The 18,449-nt window shown below is 38.5% G+C and overlaps 1 protein-coding gene across 7 annotated transcripts in view; it reads left to right on the top strand.

Annotated features, from left to right (window-relative positions):
- The window catches only part of TRAK1 (trafficking kinesin protein 1), a 128,602-nt gene that overhangs the window by 69,023 nt on the left and 41,130 nt on the right, over positions 1-18,449 (top strand). For 5 of the 7 annotated variants that reach the window (XM_027659433.1, XM_027659429.1, XM_027659430.1 and 2 more), the window contains exon 4: positions 18,335-18,411. In XM_027659433.1, coding sequence (XP_027515234.1) covers positions 18,361-18,411 — 51 coding nt within the window. In that variant the 5' untranslated portion in view covers positions 18,335-18,360. Of the gene's footprint in view, positions 1-1,777; positions 2,124-18,334; positions 18,412-18,449 lie in introns of those variants that run through there. The other 2 variants (XM_027659432.1, XM_027659431.1) reach the window with 1 other exon arrangement.

Below are 18,449 nucleotides of genomic sequence, written 5' to 3'. Positions count from 1 at the left end.
CAAGTGGAACAAATAGCTTATATGCAGAGCAATTGAGTTGATGTTGCCATAGGAACCTTTATTTTTCTCTGACAGTATTTTAACAGTGTAGCCTTAATTGCATTTAATAGCATGTGTAGTTTTTTCCTTGTGAAAAACTGCATAACTGAAGCTCTGCAAGACTCAAAGGACTGCGGTGATAATTTCTTATACCAGTAAAGCTGAAATACTAATGTGGTCATGAAACCAATTCATTTTCCTCTGCATAGCTTGACTATTCCTTACCTATTTCTATTACAGTAAAGCAAAGTTATGCCAGTCAGGGTGTAGAATAAGTGATAACAACCTAGAAGAGACACGACTGAGGGTGAACTTAATAGAAATCTGCAAAACTGTGAGTGATTGGAAGGGAGAGATGGACTGAGTGTTCAGATTTCCAGAGCTGGAAGCATCGAATTAAGTTAGTAAAAGTGAGTTGCAAAGCAAAAAGTGAGGGTTTCATATATCATGAGTAGTAGATGTGTGGAACTCCTTGCAAGAAGATGTTTGAGGTGCTAAAAATGTATGTGGGCTCAAGAATAGGTAGGATAAGTCGTTCAAGAATCGCTAAAAGTAGCGGTAGCTGCGTCTGTCTAAGGCTGTCTCTGAAGCTGGAAAAAATTGGAGGTTGGGAGGGCAGTTGAAAAAGTTTTGGATAGTTCTCTGTTACCTGCTCGTGGCTGTTCTTGTGGATGGAGTCTTAAGCCAGAGAAATGCCTCCTTGGTCAGACCCAATATGGCCTCCTGCCTTGTGTTACTAATATAGGTCACAACTTAATGTCTCCCAATGCTTCTACTGGTGTTAGCAAAGAAACAGAGTTTCCTAAAAAAGGGGAGAAATGGGTGAAGAATATGTGCTGCTTATGAACAAAATGGATGTCAGTCCCTTTGGTAGCTATACCTGCATGTACTCAGGCATGCTTTTTGAATTGCTGTGTTAGATGATTTAATGCCATCTGTTCCTCAGGCAGGTTCTCTTCTAATAGCTTAAACACAATTTTATTGGGGGCTGCAAAAGTATTTTCTTTCATTTCCAGAACATTGAACGCAGACATTAAGCTATTCTCTGTGATGACCTTCAGTATTTTTAGGAATAAAGTAGTGAAACTTTGGCCTAACCTCTTGTTTTCAGCTATGAAGCTTAAGTGCTTGGGGAAAAAAAAAAGTCAATGGTTCATGGAGAGGACAAAATGTAGAAACAGATATCAGCTTTTTTTTGCAAGGAGAAATGTATTGCTTTCCTGATTTTGCTGATTCTTTCTTTTTTGTTTGGCATTTTGCAGTAGCAGGATGTAGAAAGGATTCTATTGTATCAGACCAGAATAGTGTAACAAAGCAGCAACATGGTTTAATTTTCCATGGGGAAGGCAGGCTTTTATCAAACCGTGTGGAAGAGAGTAGTAATGGACTAGATTTTCATTATTAATGTACTGCAACTCCCCAGTGAATTGCAACAGTGTGATGCTGATGTTCTGTGAGCAGTGGCAATGAATTGTATCATCTTTCTGAGCAAGGATTTTTGTTTCCAGTATGGAGGACTCCTTCTAGTCTGTAAAGCCAGAAACAGCAAAATGCATTTTCTTCATCTCTGCATCGCTTTTGGAGCCAGCTCATCTCCATGGCAACACGTTAGCCTGAAAGAGATGTGGAGACTGGGGAGGAAAGGAATGAGTTAGAACCAGCCAGGCGGTGGTGTGTGTCCCTAACGTCAGCGCATCAGCCTTTTGATAGGAGGATTTCGTTAACACCCATCCAAGGCTCCTGTGCAGAGCTTCATTACAGGAGCCGACAGGGCATCTGCTTCCTTTCTGCATCCTTTTTCTAGTTTTTATTTTATTTTTATTTTTTTTTCCCAAATACACTCTCCACACTCCTCGTTTTATTTCAGTTGTGGCCTCAGTGAAGATGAGCAGCTCATTTTCAGCTTCCCGTGAGCTGCCTTGTGCTCTGGCATTTTGCAAAGGCAGGAAGGCATGGCTGCATTTCACTTGACCTTAGCAGCGAAGTGAAATCTCGTGCATGTCGCTGAAGGATACTGACTATGCAGAAATTTATTGAAGCAGATTATTATGAACTGGACTGGTATTATGAAGAATGTACGGATGGTAAATATTTTTTTTCTAGTCTCTTGTTGCAGAATTTGGAGCTTGTAAGCCTGGAGCATCGTTATTCAGTGGTTTTAAAAAGGAAACACCTTGAAAAAGGCAGCACCCTCATGTAGCGGAGATGCCTGCGTCTCTGTTGCACCTCAGCATCTCCTGTGAGCGTGCTGGAAGAGACTGCTGTATAGCTTTCTTGTTTTTGAAGGGAGTGGCAGAGGAGCATATGCACTGTATAAGCAATCATTGGGCGGGGGAAGGAATATTTGAAAAGCTATAACTGTATGTATAATAATTCAGCTGAATTAAATTACCCTGATGGTAAGATTTGCTGTTGGTTCGAGTTTTAAGTCTGTGTTTTTTCTGCATTACCAGTATCCTGCAATATGTATATATTCGATGTGTTAATAGGCAGTACATGTTTTCTCTCTGGTTATTTGTCTGTGAAAGACATTAAAAGCTGCAGATCCTTAAATGCAAGCAGGTTAACTTTTTGAAGTGGAAGAATTACAAACTCTGGCAAGCATTATCTTTTGGGCCTCTTGCAATTTTTATGTAATGTTTGCTTGGGTGATTATTTCTTTATCAGAGCACCGAATGTTTTCATCAGGCACAGAAGAAAAAGGGTAAGGAGTGGCTAAAACTGTATTCTCTGCAGCATGGAAAAATCAGGATTCCTTACTGATGGCATTCTGAAACAAAATGCAGCTTTTGGGAATGCAGTAGTTGTATATGGATTTTATTCTGGTTGGAGAGCTCAGCTTAAATGAGGCAAGTCAGAGATCACAGTAAAGCAAAGAACAGAGAGGAGTAAGGAGTGTAGGAGTGTAGGCCCAGGGGACGATGCATGTATGTAATACACAAAAATATTTCAAAAATATTTCTGTTGTAGTGCTTTCATAACAGTATCAGAGGGGACATGAAATGTAAAGATGAGGGTGACAAAATTTGAATAGGTTTTTTTGGTCTTTTCAGTGGTGTGTGCCTCCATTTGTTTCTCAGTACTAGATTTTGGAACTGAATACGATTGCAGAAGCTTGTTAAACTTGAATTTCTCTTACGTTTAGTTGATTATTCCCGTCCAAATGTTCAAAGAGAAAAGGTGTATATTTATTTGAGAGATCTGAACACTTTAGGTTGGATTGAATCCATTATGTAACCCTTATCCTCTAGGTTTAACCCTAGTAAATACTGTAGCATCTGATTAATCCACATGATGTAACAGGCTGAGTTGGCCTGCTTTTAGAAGCTTAAAAAACAGACAGTTGTACTGTCAATAGAAGCTGTAGCTGATTTTTTTTTTTCTCCCCCAGGTTAAGGCTTCCACAGGTAGTCGGGTTTTTTTATGGTCCTTTGTCTGTGTGGTCCAGGTGACATTTCTGTGCAACTGTGGTATGTCTGAATGTCTCAGCTAAGAGCTGAGCTGCTCATCAGTTTTGTCTTAAGGTGTGTGCTGCACTGGGGAAACTGTGGGAGTTCCACAGTCATGGAATAAGCAACAGGTGTTGGGCAAACATTTAAATCCCTGTGGAATCAGGAACTCATGGTTGGTCTGATTCTGGGCTTACAAGTTTTCTTGTGAGTGCTGAGCCCCTACCCAGCATACTTCTTCCGTGAGCCGAGGTCTACAGAAAGCCAGCTAGAGTATGTGCTAGCTGTCTGCTTGAAGTTCTCCCTTAACAGAAAGCAGAGTTTAATGTCTGATAGTGAAATATCGCCAGCAGGTAAGGCATAATGCTTTATTGCATTTTTATATTACTATTATTTTGTAATTAAAATATTAGTTTTTACATGATGAAGCACAGTGCTGTCAGTCCCCTCTCAGGTGAATGGTAGTCTCCTAGGGTTCATAGAATTTTACGGGGTTTAGCTTTCTTTTGCTTCTCCCAGTTCAGGTGTGTGAGAGAGAAGGATTTGAGAGGTACAGTGAAAGACATAGACTTTGGTCTTCGATATCGGCATATTAATTTGGGTTTACAATAGTATTGGCATTTACTGTTGATAGAGAAAGCTATTCTAATTGTGGCAGGAGACAAAAGGCATCTTTATAGGAAAAAACCTGGAGCTCATGACATAAGAGATGCCTGCCTCTTAATGGGTTTTTGATTTTTCCACCATGTATTTGTTGATACCAAGAGTCATTTTCCTGAGATTCTCTTTACATTCAGTAGAGCAAGATAGGCAGTTGCAGCTCAGCTGACCTGTTTTGAATATCTGTTTTAAGACAAATTGAAGCATAGTTGGAGAGCCAATTTTTCTGCCATACATAGACTCTCTGGAGTTCAGATGTGTGTGAGCATTTAATCCCAACCCAGATCACCCTTTCTGGTAAATATAACACTGGAAAACAGTGGGTGGTTCATTAAAACTGATAGAAAACATCACAAGATAGTATCCTATGGAATTATTTCTATGATCAATTTGTTCATACATTCTTTGTCAGAGTCACTGGGACTCAGAGATTTCCATTTAAAAGATGTGACTTCATTTAGTTTCCTTTATTTAGTAATTATTTCAGCGGCATATGGTTTCTTGTTCTTCAAAGACAACTAACAGACTAAAATTACATCAGTATATAAGGTTTTAATGCTATTATTTAACTTAAAAAGTAATAAAGTGACTCACTGTTAACTCAGATGTAATGAATTTCTGTAATGACCAACATAGTAATGATTTCAACTTACATTTGGTGGTGGAAAATTTTTTTTTAATACCTTGCAAAAGCAAATGAACAAATGCTCAAAATTTACAATTTATAAATCTTTGCAGAGACTTCACGGGATTGGAATAATTAATTAATTAATTGGTTTACATAAGGTCCTTTATAGACTTTATTTTTGGTAGGAGTACATGGAAATAGACAATAGAATGTCACACTGAATCACTGGTGTTAGTTAACATAACAATATATTGAAACTTCTAAAAATAACTATTATACTGTGCTTTTTAGGTACATTTTTCGAGTATAATATTTTATAATAGGAGTGACAATTGTCACCTTACTTGGCATTAACAAAATATATTGCGTAGGTGGAATGGGGAAAGTAGCTATTTTTGTTGTAGACTCTGACAGAGCCAACGACAGAGGAAAAAGTGAAATTTTTATAGACTTTTACCACAAAAGAAAAAAGTATAAATGTCTAGGTTCATTTAGGTGGTTTTTTAGAGAAAAACAAATACATTCTTAAAAAACCTGCACACAACGCAACTTGCGTGGAAAATAATACAAACCGTCCCACAAACTACCAAACAGCTAAACAGATGTGTATATACTCCTACAAATCTTTATGAATAGACTTGTCCCCTTGCCTCTCTCTTAGGCCAATATTTGTCTAATGAACAATGCTTTCTAGAGAAATCCAGATTGGCTTTAGATCAAATTACTTTTCTTGTAATTTCTTCCATTACTTGTTTATTTCTACCTCAACAATTCCATGCTAATGCGTAAGAGTTCTATTGTCTACAATTCCAGGTGACTTTAAATGTGCAATTGGCTCTTTCCTCCTTCTTTTGTTGGCCATAAGTTTTGGCAATTTCTTATGGAGGAAATGGTGCCTTTTCCTTTTTTCCGTGCCAATCACTGGTTTTACCTGTTGGTTGCACATGCTGAAGCTTCCAACCCTTTTTACATTTGCCTGAACCACTTCATCTTACTTGTTTCGACAGCCCTTATCCTGCTTTTGCTCTTCTCTACAACTGTCAACCCCTACCTGTAATTATCTTCCTACTCATGTTGAAATATTTTTACCACCTGTTCTGTTTGCAGTTACTGTTTGGAGGTTTTCTCCTCTGTTCTATTTTTCACTCCATTGAATCAATTCCCTGACTTTCTTTTTAGCTGAACAATAGTGAACAGTGTTATTACTTGTTTTCTTTGATCTTATCATTGCCTTGCTTGTATTAGTGTGGTGACCCATCATCTCCTCCATACATTAGCCCCTTTTGACTCCATCCCTGTGGACAGAGTAACCCTGGTGTTACTCTGAGTGTTAGTGGATGCTGACACTGGATATGCTATGGAAATCTATGAGAGTCTTACAAACGCCTTTAACATGCACACTCTGAAACAGCCCTTGCTCTATGGGTATGCAGCTAAAATTCTCATTCTGGTTAATCTTGTTTTGCTCCCATGTCCTTTATCTCTATACTTGATAACTATTGTTAAACCTTGGTTATAATTGTATAATTGTTGATACCATTTTCTTATTTTCTGCTTTTTGCTATGTCACTGCTTTTTCTTTATTCCTTCACTGACTCCCTGTTCTTTATCCAGTTAGACCTAAGCTACTTCTACTTAAAAGCCACATAAGGCAACATACATTTCAGTATAGAGGTATTTTTTGTCTTCAGTCTGCTCAGCTACTAAATATCCAGATAAGTGTCTTACCACTTCATGCCCTTTCTTTTTGTTTCTGCAAAAGTAACATGCTGTCCTTTTGACTGAGTGACAGAAGACAATTTGTGTGGGATATTGAACGATTGGGAAACATGTGAAACCTGTAAAAATTTGAACAAACTGACTTTGTTTGACCATAATATATTAATAGGAAGCACACATTCAACGACCAATGTATCTCCCCCCCAAAAGCCCATCCCAGAATACCCACATTTCTTCATTGACATGATTTACATCCAAGTGCTGCCATTTTGTCTGCTGTTTTTAGACTTGTTTGCTTACAGAGAATCTCTTTGTTCTAAATGCAGCATTGTTAGTAATAGCTAATTGTGCAGAAGCTAGATATTTTTTATTGATAAGGGAAGGTTAAAATAATTTGAATGCATTGGAGTTCCTTGGAAATAATGAGTCAGGATATGAGGGTTTGTTTGTATTGTGTCCAGCCTCACCCTTCTTCAAACTAGCTCCCGGGTTGTGTGTTTCCTGTTTTATTGCAAAGTTGCTGAAGACACTGTACCTTAGTGCAGGCATTGCCCGAGGAGTGTGTGTCCGTGTGCTTTGAGCACTGCAACCCACTTAACAAGCTTCCTGACAGGAGTTAAATGTCTTCAGCTGTTAATTCAGAGTGGTGATTGCAGCAAATATGCCAAATTCACTTTGCAGTGGCAGCCCATAAAATCAGTGTTCTTTCTAGTATGTTCTGAAAGGCCCTGAGTATATGTTGACAGGAAATATTAAAAATCTCTTTTGAATCTTTCCTGATTAGATTGTATATTTTCAGAATGGTATACGATTTAGCATTTTTTAAAAAATTTTTCTCCATAGCTACTTATTATTTGGTATTTGTTGGAAACCTGGCTTGTAACCTTTAGCAAGTAAATACTCCTGCACTACTAAAGTGGCTTAATGCAGAACACACTAAAAAGGAGGTGATAGTGTGAGGGTGGGACACACATTCCTTCTCCACCCATTATAAATTTGTATCGGCATTTATCATATGCTGATATCAAAATAGGTATTGCAACACTTTTTCTCAGCTTTTAAATGTCAGAGAACTCCTGTGTGGCATGAGTTGACATGAATCATAGTTCAGAAATCAACTTGTGGGAATATTGATTTACTCTCCATATATTGTCGTGTATATTGGGCAGCAACATACCTGTTTTCAGTGTGTCTCCTTTATAAACTAGTTGGTTAGCTGTAGTTGAACACTTGTCAAGATTAGTGTAACTACATCATGTTTGACAGGGGTGGACTTTTCTGTCCCTAAGCTTTAAAAGCTATTTCTTGCATTCTTTTAAAATGACTTATTGTTTTGGTTACTCTCTGAGTTTCCTTTTTCCAGCTGTTACTGAAAAGTGATAAATTGACACCGCATGGCTAGTGGGTACTTTCTGTTTGTTTGTAATTATTTTTATGAGTTTTGATTCAGTGTTACAGGGGAGACCTGAAGACACAGAAAGGCTCTAAGGTATCAGAAAACAGACGTGATCCTAATTACATTATTATTAAAATTATATCTTTTAATGTAATGATGTGGGGAGAAAGGTCAATCCTGTTTTTCCCCCTACCTGAGTTCTCTAGGCTGTTGATGCTGCTGAATATTGCAGTAAATTTTGGCAGTCAAAGGTCAAGTTGTTTAAGTTTGAGTAGTAAGATCTTTATTCAGAAATGAGCGTTCCACTTATGTGTGTTTCATATCCTTTGGCTATTATTTATATGAGTATTGTTACATTGTTTGTATAATTAAGAGTTTAAAACTTGAAACAGAATCATTCATCATAATTGTATAAAATGAGTTCCTTTCCATCTCATCCTACTTCATACTTCCTCACCACTAGAGAAATGGTAACAGAGAAATTGTTCCTACATGACCCAAACTGTTAGTTTCTGCTGGCTTGTAGTGTATTGTTTGTCTGTCTCCCTAGCAGTTGTGTGCCCCCAGAGGGTGATGAGCTGCCTTTGGCCTCACAGTGCCCCCACTTTGTCTGCAAATGTTTTGCCTCCTGACACAGGAATGCTTTCTGCAAGCAGGAAAGGGCACCTGTTTGCTATTTAATGTAAGGGAGGTAGCTTGGCAAGCATTAAATATCTATACCTGCAAAAAGATAAATAAAAAAATTAACCTGCCCTATGTGTGTAGTCAAGATTAGCAAATACAACCTGTTGGAAACCAAGAGGTCAGAGCATGGGAGATTTGTTTCTTGTTGAACAAAGAAGAGATATGTACACCCTTGAAAATTCTCTAGGGTGCCATATGTGGACTTGTGAGATATTTCTTTTCCCACAGCAGACTAAGAGTAAAGATGACTGTGGAAAACATGATATTTGACAGTGATATGTCATTTAAGTGCTTTGTACAAGTGTAATCTTTTTTTGTTTTTTTTCTATAAAAGCAATAAGAAAGCTCCTTTCCCCAGCCTAGTTCTTCACACAGTGGTTTAAGCATGTGGTGGACACTGCAGTCAGACTGTACTGTACAATAGCCCTGGGTATCAAAATCTCTGCTGGGTGGGATTGGCATATGTGCGTGTACAGGCTCAGGCTTCACTACTCCAGTGAGATCTATGTTTCACTACTCCAGTGAGATCTATGTTACTTGGAGCATTGGGCAACCTGAGAGGTGATTTATAACTCTGTGACGGTGCACACCCTTTCCCAGGTGTGACAGTCAGAGGCTGGGTCAGACTTCTGTGTGGAGACACTTGTGGGGAGCTACCACTTCACTCATAAGAGCAGGGGCAGAACAGAGAACCTTGTTGATGTGAGCAGTGCCAGGGAGGAGGCTTTTAGCCCACTAACTTTGGCTGAAATATGTTAGTGGAGCTTTTGAGCAAAAACTGGCTACCGTCAGAGCTGGTATGAGAAACAACATAAACCTTTTAGTAATTATTAGGCAGATGGTCTCTTCCCTCCTCCACCCCATCTGTACAACACAAAGCTGTTGTGCTAAGGACAAATACTCCAGTCACTCAGGAGCTCCCTGGCTGAGCATGTGAGTAAGGAAAGATGGTATCCTGCTTTGTGGAGACCTTGCTTTGCTCTCCCCGAAGATACAGCCTCCGAGGGAATGACTTCCCATCTCCTGTGAGACTAAGGCATCATATCGTGTCTATCTGGGATAACTTCAGCTATGTCAGTAAACGAAGAGGAAAGCTACGAATATGACTGTGAAAAGGAAAATAAGAGGAAATGCACTTTTGACAGGCAGAGTCTTGATATCTTGGAAGAAGGTACTTTTCGCCTTTTGTTTTTAAACTTTCATGGTAGTAGCATATGGCAACATATAAATGATCTGAGTGATGTTTGTGGGTTAAATCTAGTAAATTCTACTTTTTTTTTAATGTGTAGCCAGTACATTTGGATGAAATACTAAGAAAATACTAATAAAAAATAAGATAAATCTTAATTTATGTATACTTCTTTAAAGAAGAAATACATGACCAACAGATTTAGGCTGTGCAATACCTATTTTGTAAGGGAATTGTAGTGTGTTTTTCTGTATGTACATTGTGTCTGTCTTATGAAATTTATGACAGCTTAGGTTGCCATTCCCAACAGGTACTTCTAAAGGAACAGAGCAGCAATTTTGTGCTTATCAATGAATTTGAAAGCACATAGACAGAAATGATCCAAGTGTGGGATCTTAAACTTTCAATAAAACAAACAACCCGAAAATCTTGTCATACTTTGTGGAAATAATTGACATCTGCTGTATTGCAGGCGTCTGGCCTGTTCAAAGGGGAATGGGAATGTGTGTGCTTTGAAAATTCTCCTGTGTACCTGCTCTATAGAGAGCATACCTATGCTAGGGCTGCTTCCAGCCAATCTGGCAACCTTTTTTCAGGGCTTCAGGTACCAAAAGCTGAATGCACCATTTCTGTTAGTTCATGTGCTGCAGATTTTGCTCTAAAATAGCAGTTTTGTGGTAGGGAACTGTTACTTCCAAGTACTCTATTAGAAGGCTGATGTAAAAGTGCACTGAAAGGTTGTTAGCACAGCGAATGCAACCTGCTGTGGATTTACACCCTTATTCACCTCATGGGAAGCACTTCCTGTGTCCAGAGTCTTGGTGAATGAAGTGTGCTTTTTGAATCGTGTTGCAGAGGACTTCCCTGTAAAAACTTCGTCACAGTCAAATATTCCACCTGGTTTTCAGACCTAGTCAGTCAATAAGTTATCCATCATTCCTGTTGTGGGTCTCTGAAGGAAGCCAAGATAACTTGTGTGTCTGCACAATAAAGAAAGGTACTGGAGAGAATACTGGTAAAAGGAAAATTTAAAACTGGGGATTGGGGTAGAGAGGAAGCTTATCAAGAGAGGCCTGACATTGTTTTATGTTTTATTCCTCGTTTTTTAGTGATTAAATGGTTTCTGAAGCATACATCATGCTGTTCTTATTCTTGCTGTTGACTTTTTTTCATCCAGATCTAAGGACGGTCTGAAGCTATTGTTGATTTTGAGAGAAAAAAAAAAAAAGTTGAATTAGATCTGGGGTAAATTTAGCCCTGTCTTTCTACAATGTCTTCCTCTCAAAAGCTCAGTACATATTTGAAATACCTTCTAAAGATGCCTTCTCCTTTCCACCTATATGTTCATGTCACCTACACAGTGTAGCAGAGATACAGATACACAAAACTGATATATGGTATTTCTATGTATGTTTGCATGGGGGTGCACTTACAAGGTTAGTATTTCTCTTAAGAGAATGGATGAGTCAATCTATAAGTAAAGCAGCTGGAAACGTCAGCATGTAGCCTTTTCATGCTGAACAAAAGAAACATTTTAACCATGTCTAGCTGTAAATCTGGTATCAGAAATGGAAAATCTGAGGATATGCTTCACTCGAACAATTTGTAGTTATTAAAAAGAAAAGGATAAAAAATGTGTAATTAGCACTCCTTAACTGTTTGGCCTATTCCGTGTACAGAATGTGTACTTCTTGACTGTTATTTCCACGATCATTTTAATGGAGTGAGATTTTTCTCGGTCCTGACAGTTTGATCCTGTAACTGCCTTCAGTCCTGTTTCTGGAGCCTGTCACTGCCTTACACCTGGCAGCGTTACAGAGTTGGCTCTCTTGATGAGGATGGGAGGCACCTTCATAAAGGTCTGGGCAGTCCTTGAACAGTCCTACAGTCAGTGCATTGCTTTAGAGCTGTAAAGTTACCTGACAGCAATATGTTTACCCTAAATTTGATAAGCTAGTCTCAGGGCTGACTGCAGTGAAACTTTGCTCAGGGATATCTGTTGATAGTGTCTACTCAGTTTTTGTTCATAAAGAAGCCTGAGCTGTGAAAGGACAACCTGTCAGTTTTCTTTGATTACTGATTTGCTACATTAGCTGTTTCTGAAAAGGGGCTGTGTTTTGATTTTTGCTTTTGCAGCTGAGACGGGAAAAAGACTGTTACCTATTTCAGACCTATCATGGCAGCCAGTCATTACTATTTCAATTTGCTAATGTAACAAATTAGAAGTCCTCTTTATCTAAAGTACTTGGTAAATGCAGACAAAGAATTTATCTCAAGTTTAATTAAAAAGAAAAAAAAAGTCTTGGGATCACTGTTAAAATCTTAAGTTCAGGTACTCCAGGGGTCTGACTTTAAGAACATGTAAAATATCTGTTTTATCTTACAAAGACATTGGCTAGAATGGAGGACTCTGAAATCTGCGAACAGTAAAGCAAAAAAAATGGAGACTAGTAGTTCTTGAAAGCTTTGGCACAACCAATCCCTTCCAAAAAGTTGGAATAGGAAAAAAAATCACCTATTTAAGAAAGGAGACAACTGACAATGCATGGCTTACAGGCTTGTAACTTCATTTTAGTATTTTTAAAGATTTACAGTCCATATCCTGGTTTAAACCTTTCACTCACTTACTAGTTGCTTTGACTGCAGTCAAAACATTTCTTGACAAGAAATGAATGGAAGAGAATGTCAGGACAGTAACTCAATGGCTAGTAGTACGAACTCCTGCAAAAAAAGTTTAACTTTTAACAGAAGAACTATGCTGAGCTGTATCTGTAAATGGTGTTTCCATTAAGGCAGTGGCAAGTTCTCTCCAGAGACTATTTCTTATCTCCTTAGTTTCACTTTGTGGCTGTATTTTCCAAGTTACCACATTTGATCTGCATTTATGCTAATAGAAGGAATAAACGTGTGATATTTTTGTTGAAATTTCTTTTAACTTGATTTTTCATTCATCACAAGAAAATTCGGTGCAGTTCGTGTCCTACTTAGAGGAAGTACTTTCAAATGATTCCCCACCCGAGGTTTCAGGTATAAGTATTAGAAAAGAAGTAGCAGCAGAAAGGTTTTTTTACTAACTTGAGATTAATTAATAACAAAAGGTTGTATGTGAGTCTTTAATATTGGATTTGCTAAGCTATCTGAATACTGTATGAGAGAATTGTAGTAAACAAACACCCTTTGAACCGTAGCCTTGAACGGCAAGATAAAATCTCTCTTTCTAGAAGCATCAGTAACTGCAGCTTAATATTAAAAGATTAATTTGCAAACTGTGCCATTGAAATCACAGTAAGATAGTCTGTAACATTAAAAAAAAAATCTATTGGCATTGTGTGCTGAACTTGCTGACTATGTATCGCTCACAACATCATGTTCTTCCAGACTCCTCCCTGGAGCTCGCCCACAGTGTGACCTGACAGTTGTGAAGCAGTTGGCGCGCTGTGACCGGTCTTTATCTCTCTAACCAGGGTCACAGCCACCTGCTGAAATCCCCGTCTGCCTTCTGCAGCGTCTGGCCTGCCCTTGTGCTTGGGAAGCAGTGGGGAAGGTTGAGGGAACTGCTGGTGTGTAATGATAAGATTCAGACTTCTAGCAAGTTGAGCTTTGGAAGCACATTCTTCAAGCTCCAGTGACAGTAATCTCTTAACATTTTTAAGCTCTTTAGATGAGCGTGTTTTATTTAGGCTGTCTCAAATGTGACAGGCAACAACAGACCTGAGGCCTCTGTCCCAGTTTAGCCAGGGCTGCCAAAAATGCCTTTTCAGTGGAGGAGAAGCTACCATGTTTATTTTTACTGTGTAGAGTCTTTCTAGTCTGTGTCAGTAACAGTACATTTTAGGTGTAACTTTTCTGAGTTTGTTTGAAAGATAGTATACATAATATGGCAGTTTCAGAATTCCCCATGTGCTTGGCTCGAATAGATGTAGTGCTCACAGTTAGCGGTGCCAGAGCAGAACTATCAGTGGCTCTGAAACTGAAGCTGTGATTTTTAGCAAGTGCTTTATCCTTGAAGTGTAAAAATAGCCTTTCAGAAATTAATCCAACATGAGCTGAGGAGTCCAAATCTGCCAGGGTCTTCGATTGCTAATGCTTGCCAAGTGGCAGCAAGGAGCACGGCTGGTCAGTCAGCACCACTGTGTGTGTGCTGTGCCTCTCTGTGTGCAACATTTAAGAGGCGAGGCACTTGTCATTTATCTTCAGTGTTTGGACAGAGCTCTGAGCAGAAGGGAGACAGAAGCTGTTTGTGAGGCAGAGCTTCTCATGATTGAGCAAGAATATAGTAGGCCTTGCCATAGTTAAAGGCTTTGGGTAGGGAACTGTTACCAAAAAAGGCAGTGTCCCCCCCTGCCACCTTGCCAGTAAAAAGTATCATTATTAAAATGACCGGAGATCTGTGCTCCATAAACAGTATTTCCTTCTTCTGATGTGGTTTTTGAGGAAGTCAGTTTTGGTAGTAGGGAAATTCTCATGCACTAGGGCCTTTGCTGTTGGACTCTGTAATTATACAGGCCCATATTATCTGCCCCAAAAGTGAAACTTTACGATAACATCTTCACCCTGCTGTGTTACCCGGTAGTTGGAAATAGATGGGAAGAGGAGCAGTAGAAGCTGAGCTTTCCTTTTCAGCAGTGACTGCTCTCTTTTAGTTTTTTAGTTTCCCCCTGGTTGATAGGTTTCAAAAATGACAAGGGAATATGCATTGAGGAGAGATGCAGGGAGCAGGAGCTGAGGACACCTGTGATTGCTGGCTCCTGTGATTCATTTTTTTACTTCCTTCTACCTGAATCCTTTGTTTGGTGGGTGGTGGCTCATTGCAGAAGCTGCCAATAGTGGTATTCTTGTTCTCCTTCCCTTCTATGGCTGTTTTCTCTTCCTGGAAACATACCTTTCCTCTAAGCAACATGCTTAGTTGTGGGACTTTCTGGGACCAATCCAGGAAGGTACATGTGTTCCTCCATCTCCCTGAGCGTCTTCAGCTGGGGAATCAGTGCTTGGTTGTTGCTGAGCTCAGAGCCTGAAAGAGGCAGAGTACATCCTTTCAGCTGTACTGAGATTTGGAAACACAGGAATGTGGGTATCAGTAAATTTGCAAGCTTTAAGAGAGTATGAAAATGGTGCTGGGTACTTCAAGGCAGAAGAAATATTTGATCTGTGTCTGATCTGATTTGTGTGTTTGGCTTTAAACTGCAAGTATGTCCCCAGTAGCATGTATTTAGTGTTGTCATGAAAATAAGGTGATGGGACTTTTCTCTGTTCCTTGTTTCCTGTTCTGGATCTGTGACATTAGCTTCAAAGCAGTTACCAAAGCACATTCTTCAACTTTCTTTTTGGAATTCTATGGTTCTTCCACTTGCTGTAGCATTTTATTTTGTTTTATTTTATTCTTTCTGTGTTGTCTATCAGCCTTCTCCATAAGCTGAGAGATGCAAAGTGCATTTGATTTGGCTGTTTGCATGCATCCATGCATTTAGACCCTATGTATGCTCCCCTATCACCCTCAAGCAAAACTACTACTGGTTTGCAAGTGAGCAAAACCAGGTCAGCACTGTAGGTTTTGCATTACGAGGCACTGTCCTTCATTTGCTCTTGTTTTATCTTTACAGCAGTGTTACCAGGCTCTTATACTCAGGAGAAACTCCAGGAGGCTAGAAACCCACTAAACAGGATCCATTAGAGATGGGGGGGGGGTGGGTGGGTTACTTTTCCTGTCTGTATTTCACTGATGATACCTCTAAGTGATTTTTTAAAATAGTATGTCTTTTTCACAGATAGATTTTTTTTGATCACTAAGGAAATGAAAGTTACTATACTAGGAATTGGCCAAATGTTGTCTTGTAATCTGTAGAGGCTGAATCACAATTTTTAGACATTTTTGATTTTTTTTTTTTATTTTTTAATACTGCTTCTGAATTGCACTCTCCCCTCAGTTTTCAATTTCTCTTCCCCAAAAGCCTTGTTGGTTTCTGAGTGGTGGAAAGCGACACCTCTTTACAAGTTTGCTCTCCTTCCAAAAGGAAGTCCTTGCTTTCAGTTAGTAGCTCTGTTTCCTCAGTGTTGTATCTAGTAATAGTAGTATGGGCAGTAGTTGACCTGAAGGAGGAATTTTTATTATATGCAGTCTGTTGAAGTTTATTTCCACTTACATTATGAGGATGCATAAAAGAACATTTCTGCTTTGAAACCCTTTCACATTGGCAGAACTGTATATGAAGAGCTCTGTTTTAACAATGACCAAAAGAACTTTGATGCAAATTTCAAGATATAAAAGCTATTGGTGATTAGATTCTACTTCCCTGCTAGTAGTGTCTGTTGTGATAAGGCTGTGATGTTACCCTGCCATGTTAAGGTTTACATGGGAGGTCCTGAAGGAATAACCAAGGGAGCAGCTACACAAAGCAACCTTTGTCACTCTGCCAGCTGAGTGACTTCATCCTGTCTGTGGTAACACCATCCTTTATCAGCTTGGATATTAGGAAGGTTATATATTCACCTGAATTAGGACAGTGTGAGGTTGCCAGTCCTACTCAATGGTGATTGTTAGTGCTAGGTACAGAGTTCAAATGGTCTTGCTAATGAGAATATCAAACGTTATTTTACAGTAGTGATGGAATGTTGTAACCAAGGGAACCATTTAGTGTGCAGTTGTTTTTGAAACCTGCTGGCGTCAAGGTTTCTGATAGATGTTTTATGGCATGACTTACGAACTTACTGTATTTAAAACAAAATTGAGTTTATGATTATATCGATTTGTTTGTGTGTGAATAGTCGTCTGGACATTACACCTTCTGTCTTTATGTGAAGTTTTTATAGCAAACGTCTTTGTTTATTATAACTGATGTTCTGTGCAAGTTACTGCATTTTTTTCTGTGAAATCCTGTTTAGTCTGCTTTTGACTAATATAGCTTGTAGTTTACAGATCCACTTTTTTTTGCTTGTGTAGTAGTATAGTTATTCTTTCTATTGCTATGTAATGTTTGTCAGATTATTACTTTTTACTGTTACCACTTTCAGGCTTGTTTTTTTGCAGAAATGCAGTTATCTTTTGAATACTTCTGAATGGCATTTTTTGGAGTTCACTGGCACTACTGATGTCACCAAATATTGTAAATGTTTTCGGGATGTGATCCTCAAAAGTAGAATTAGAGAAACAGGAAAATAAACAAAGAAATTGAACTTCTTGCCATAGTTTAAGCAATTTTCTGATATTTAGATATGGAAAAAAAATCCTCCAATATTTCAACAGACACCTAAGTGCTGTTGCATTCGATATATTATTCATGTGCCTTAGTGGTGATCAACTGTGCATTTGTGTATATGCAGATTGTATATTTATGAATTGGGTAGTGTTGTTTCCTTAGTGTGACAGACTATCTCCTGGTAATGTTACTGTGCAGTTGTTCTTTTTTCTTCCCCCCACCATTTAAATCTTATTAGGTCTTATCTGTCTCTCCCAACCCCCTACCCCTCTCCCTGCCCTAATGTTCACTAGAACAACATTAGCTAATCTGTAAGACTGAGATTTAATTGACATTGTCAAGGGTAAATCCCCTGAAGACCAGTTCATGCTACAGCAGCCTGATAACTCATGGTCCATGTGATCCACTGAATTTCATTACCAGTCTTTTTTTTCCATAATTATAGGGTTTGAGGAATAGGTATAGCTGAAAATAAAAAAAATAGAAGGGTAGAGCAGAAAGTGCTGTTGTTTTCTCTGATCATTGGTGGATTTTTAGAGAACTTGTTGACTTCTAGATAACTCAGTATAGCTTCTTAAAGAATCATCTGTGGTGATAGACTGAACTGCTGCATACTTTCTTCAGTCTATCAAAACTCCTGATTAATCACTTAGTGATTAATCATCTCATCCAGTCTAAGTAAATATTGTTTATGAGTGGTACTGTGGTCACTGTAGTGTGGCCTGGGAATTAAAAGACCTGTTTCTTATTTTCCATGGATTTTATATTTACTTTGCTGTCTTATACCATAAAACCCAGTTCTTACCAACTTTATATGACATAGTATCTTTCTGTTGAACAGTGTTCCTGACAGTGTTAGAGTTGCTTATTCATGGATTAACTCTACTGCATGTCATACAATGAGTAGGTGACATGATATAATCCTAATTATGTGTCTAAGAACATTTGTTTTGACTTCTTGCCTTTTTTTTTTTAAATAAACTCAAGGCATTTGTATTCAGAGAAGAAAGTTAACGTTTTAACAGTTTGTTCGGCTACTGGCGACAGTAAATGCTCATTATAAGAAAACATTTGCATTCTCAGTGTAATGTGAGGCTTTGATAATTTTTTTGAGGGTGGGTTTAGTGTTTTTAGGGGTTTTGTTTAGTTGTTGTTTTGTTTGGTTCGGGATTTTAGCTCTTGGTATGCTTACCCAAAAGTTGATGTAAGTACTTGTTATGATGAAAACTTATGCACACTTAAACTTAGATATTTCTTGCAAAGGATGGGAGTTGGACTTCTGTGATCCTTGTGGGTGCCTTCCAACTCACAGTATTCTATGATTCTCTCCCAATAGTATTGCCAATATGATTAATGTTTTGTTTTATTTCCTTACAGTTTTATGTGCTGAAAGAGTGGGCCAGATGACTAAAACATACAATGACATAGATGCTGTAACACGTCTTCTTGAAGAGGCAAGTATTTAATTTCTTTAAGGATCTATACACAGTAT

This window comes from Corapipo altera, unplaced genomic scaffold (assembly GCF_003945725.1).
Source record: "Corapipo altera isolate COAL_440 unplaced genomic scaffold, ASM394572v1 44b, whole genome shotgun sequence".
Taxonomy (NCBI): domain Eukaryota; kingdom Metazoa; phylum Chordata; class Aves; order Passeriformes; family Pipridae; genus Corapipo; species Corapipo altera.
The sequence above is the reverse complement of the archived record's forward strand: the minus strand, read 5'-3'. Positions and strand labels throughout refer to the sequence as shown.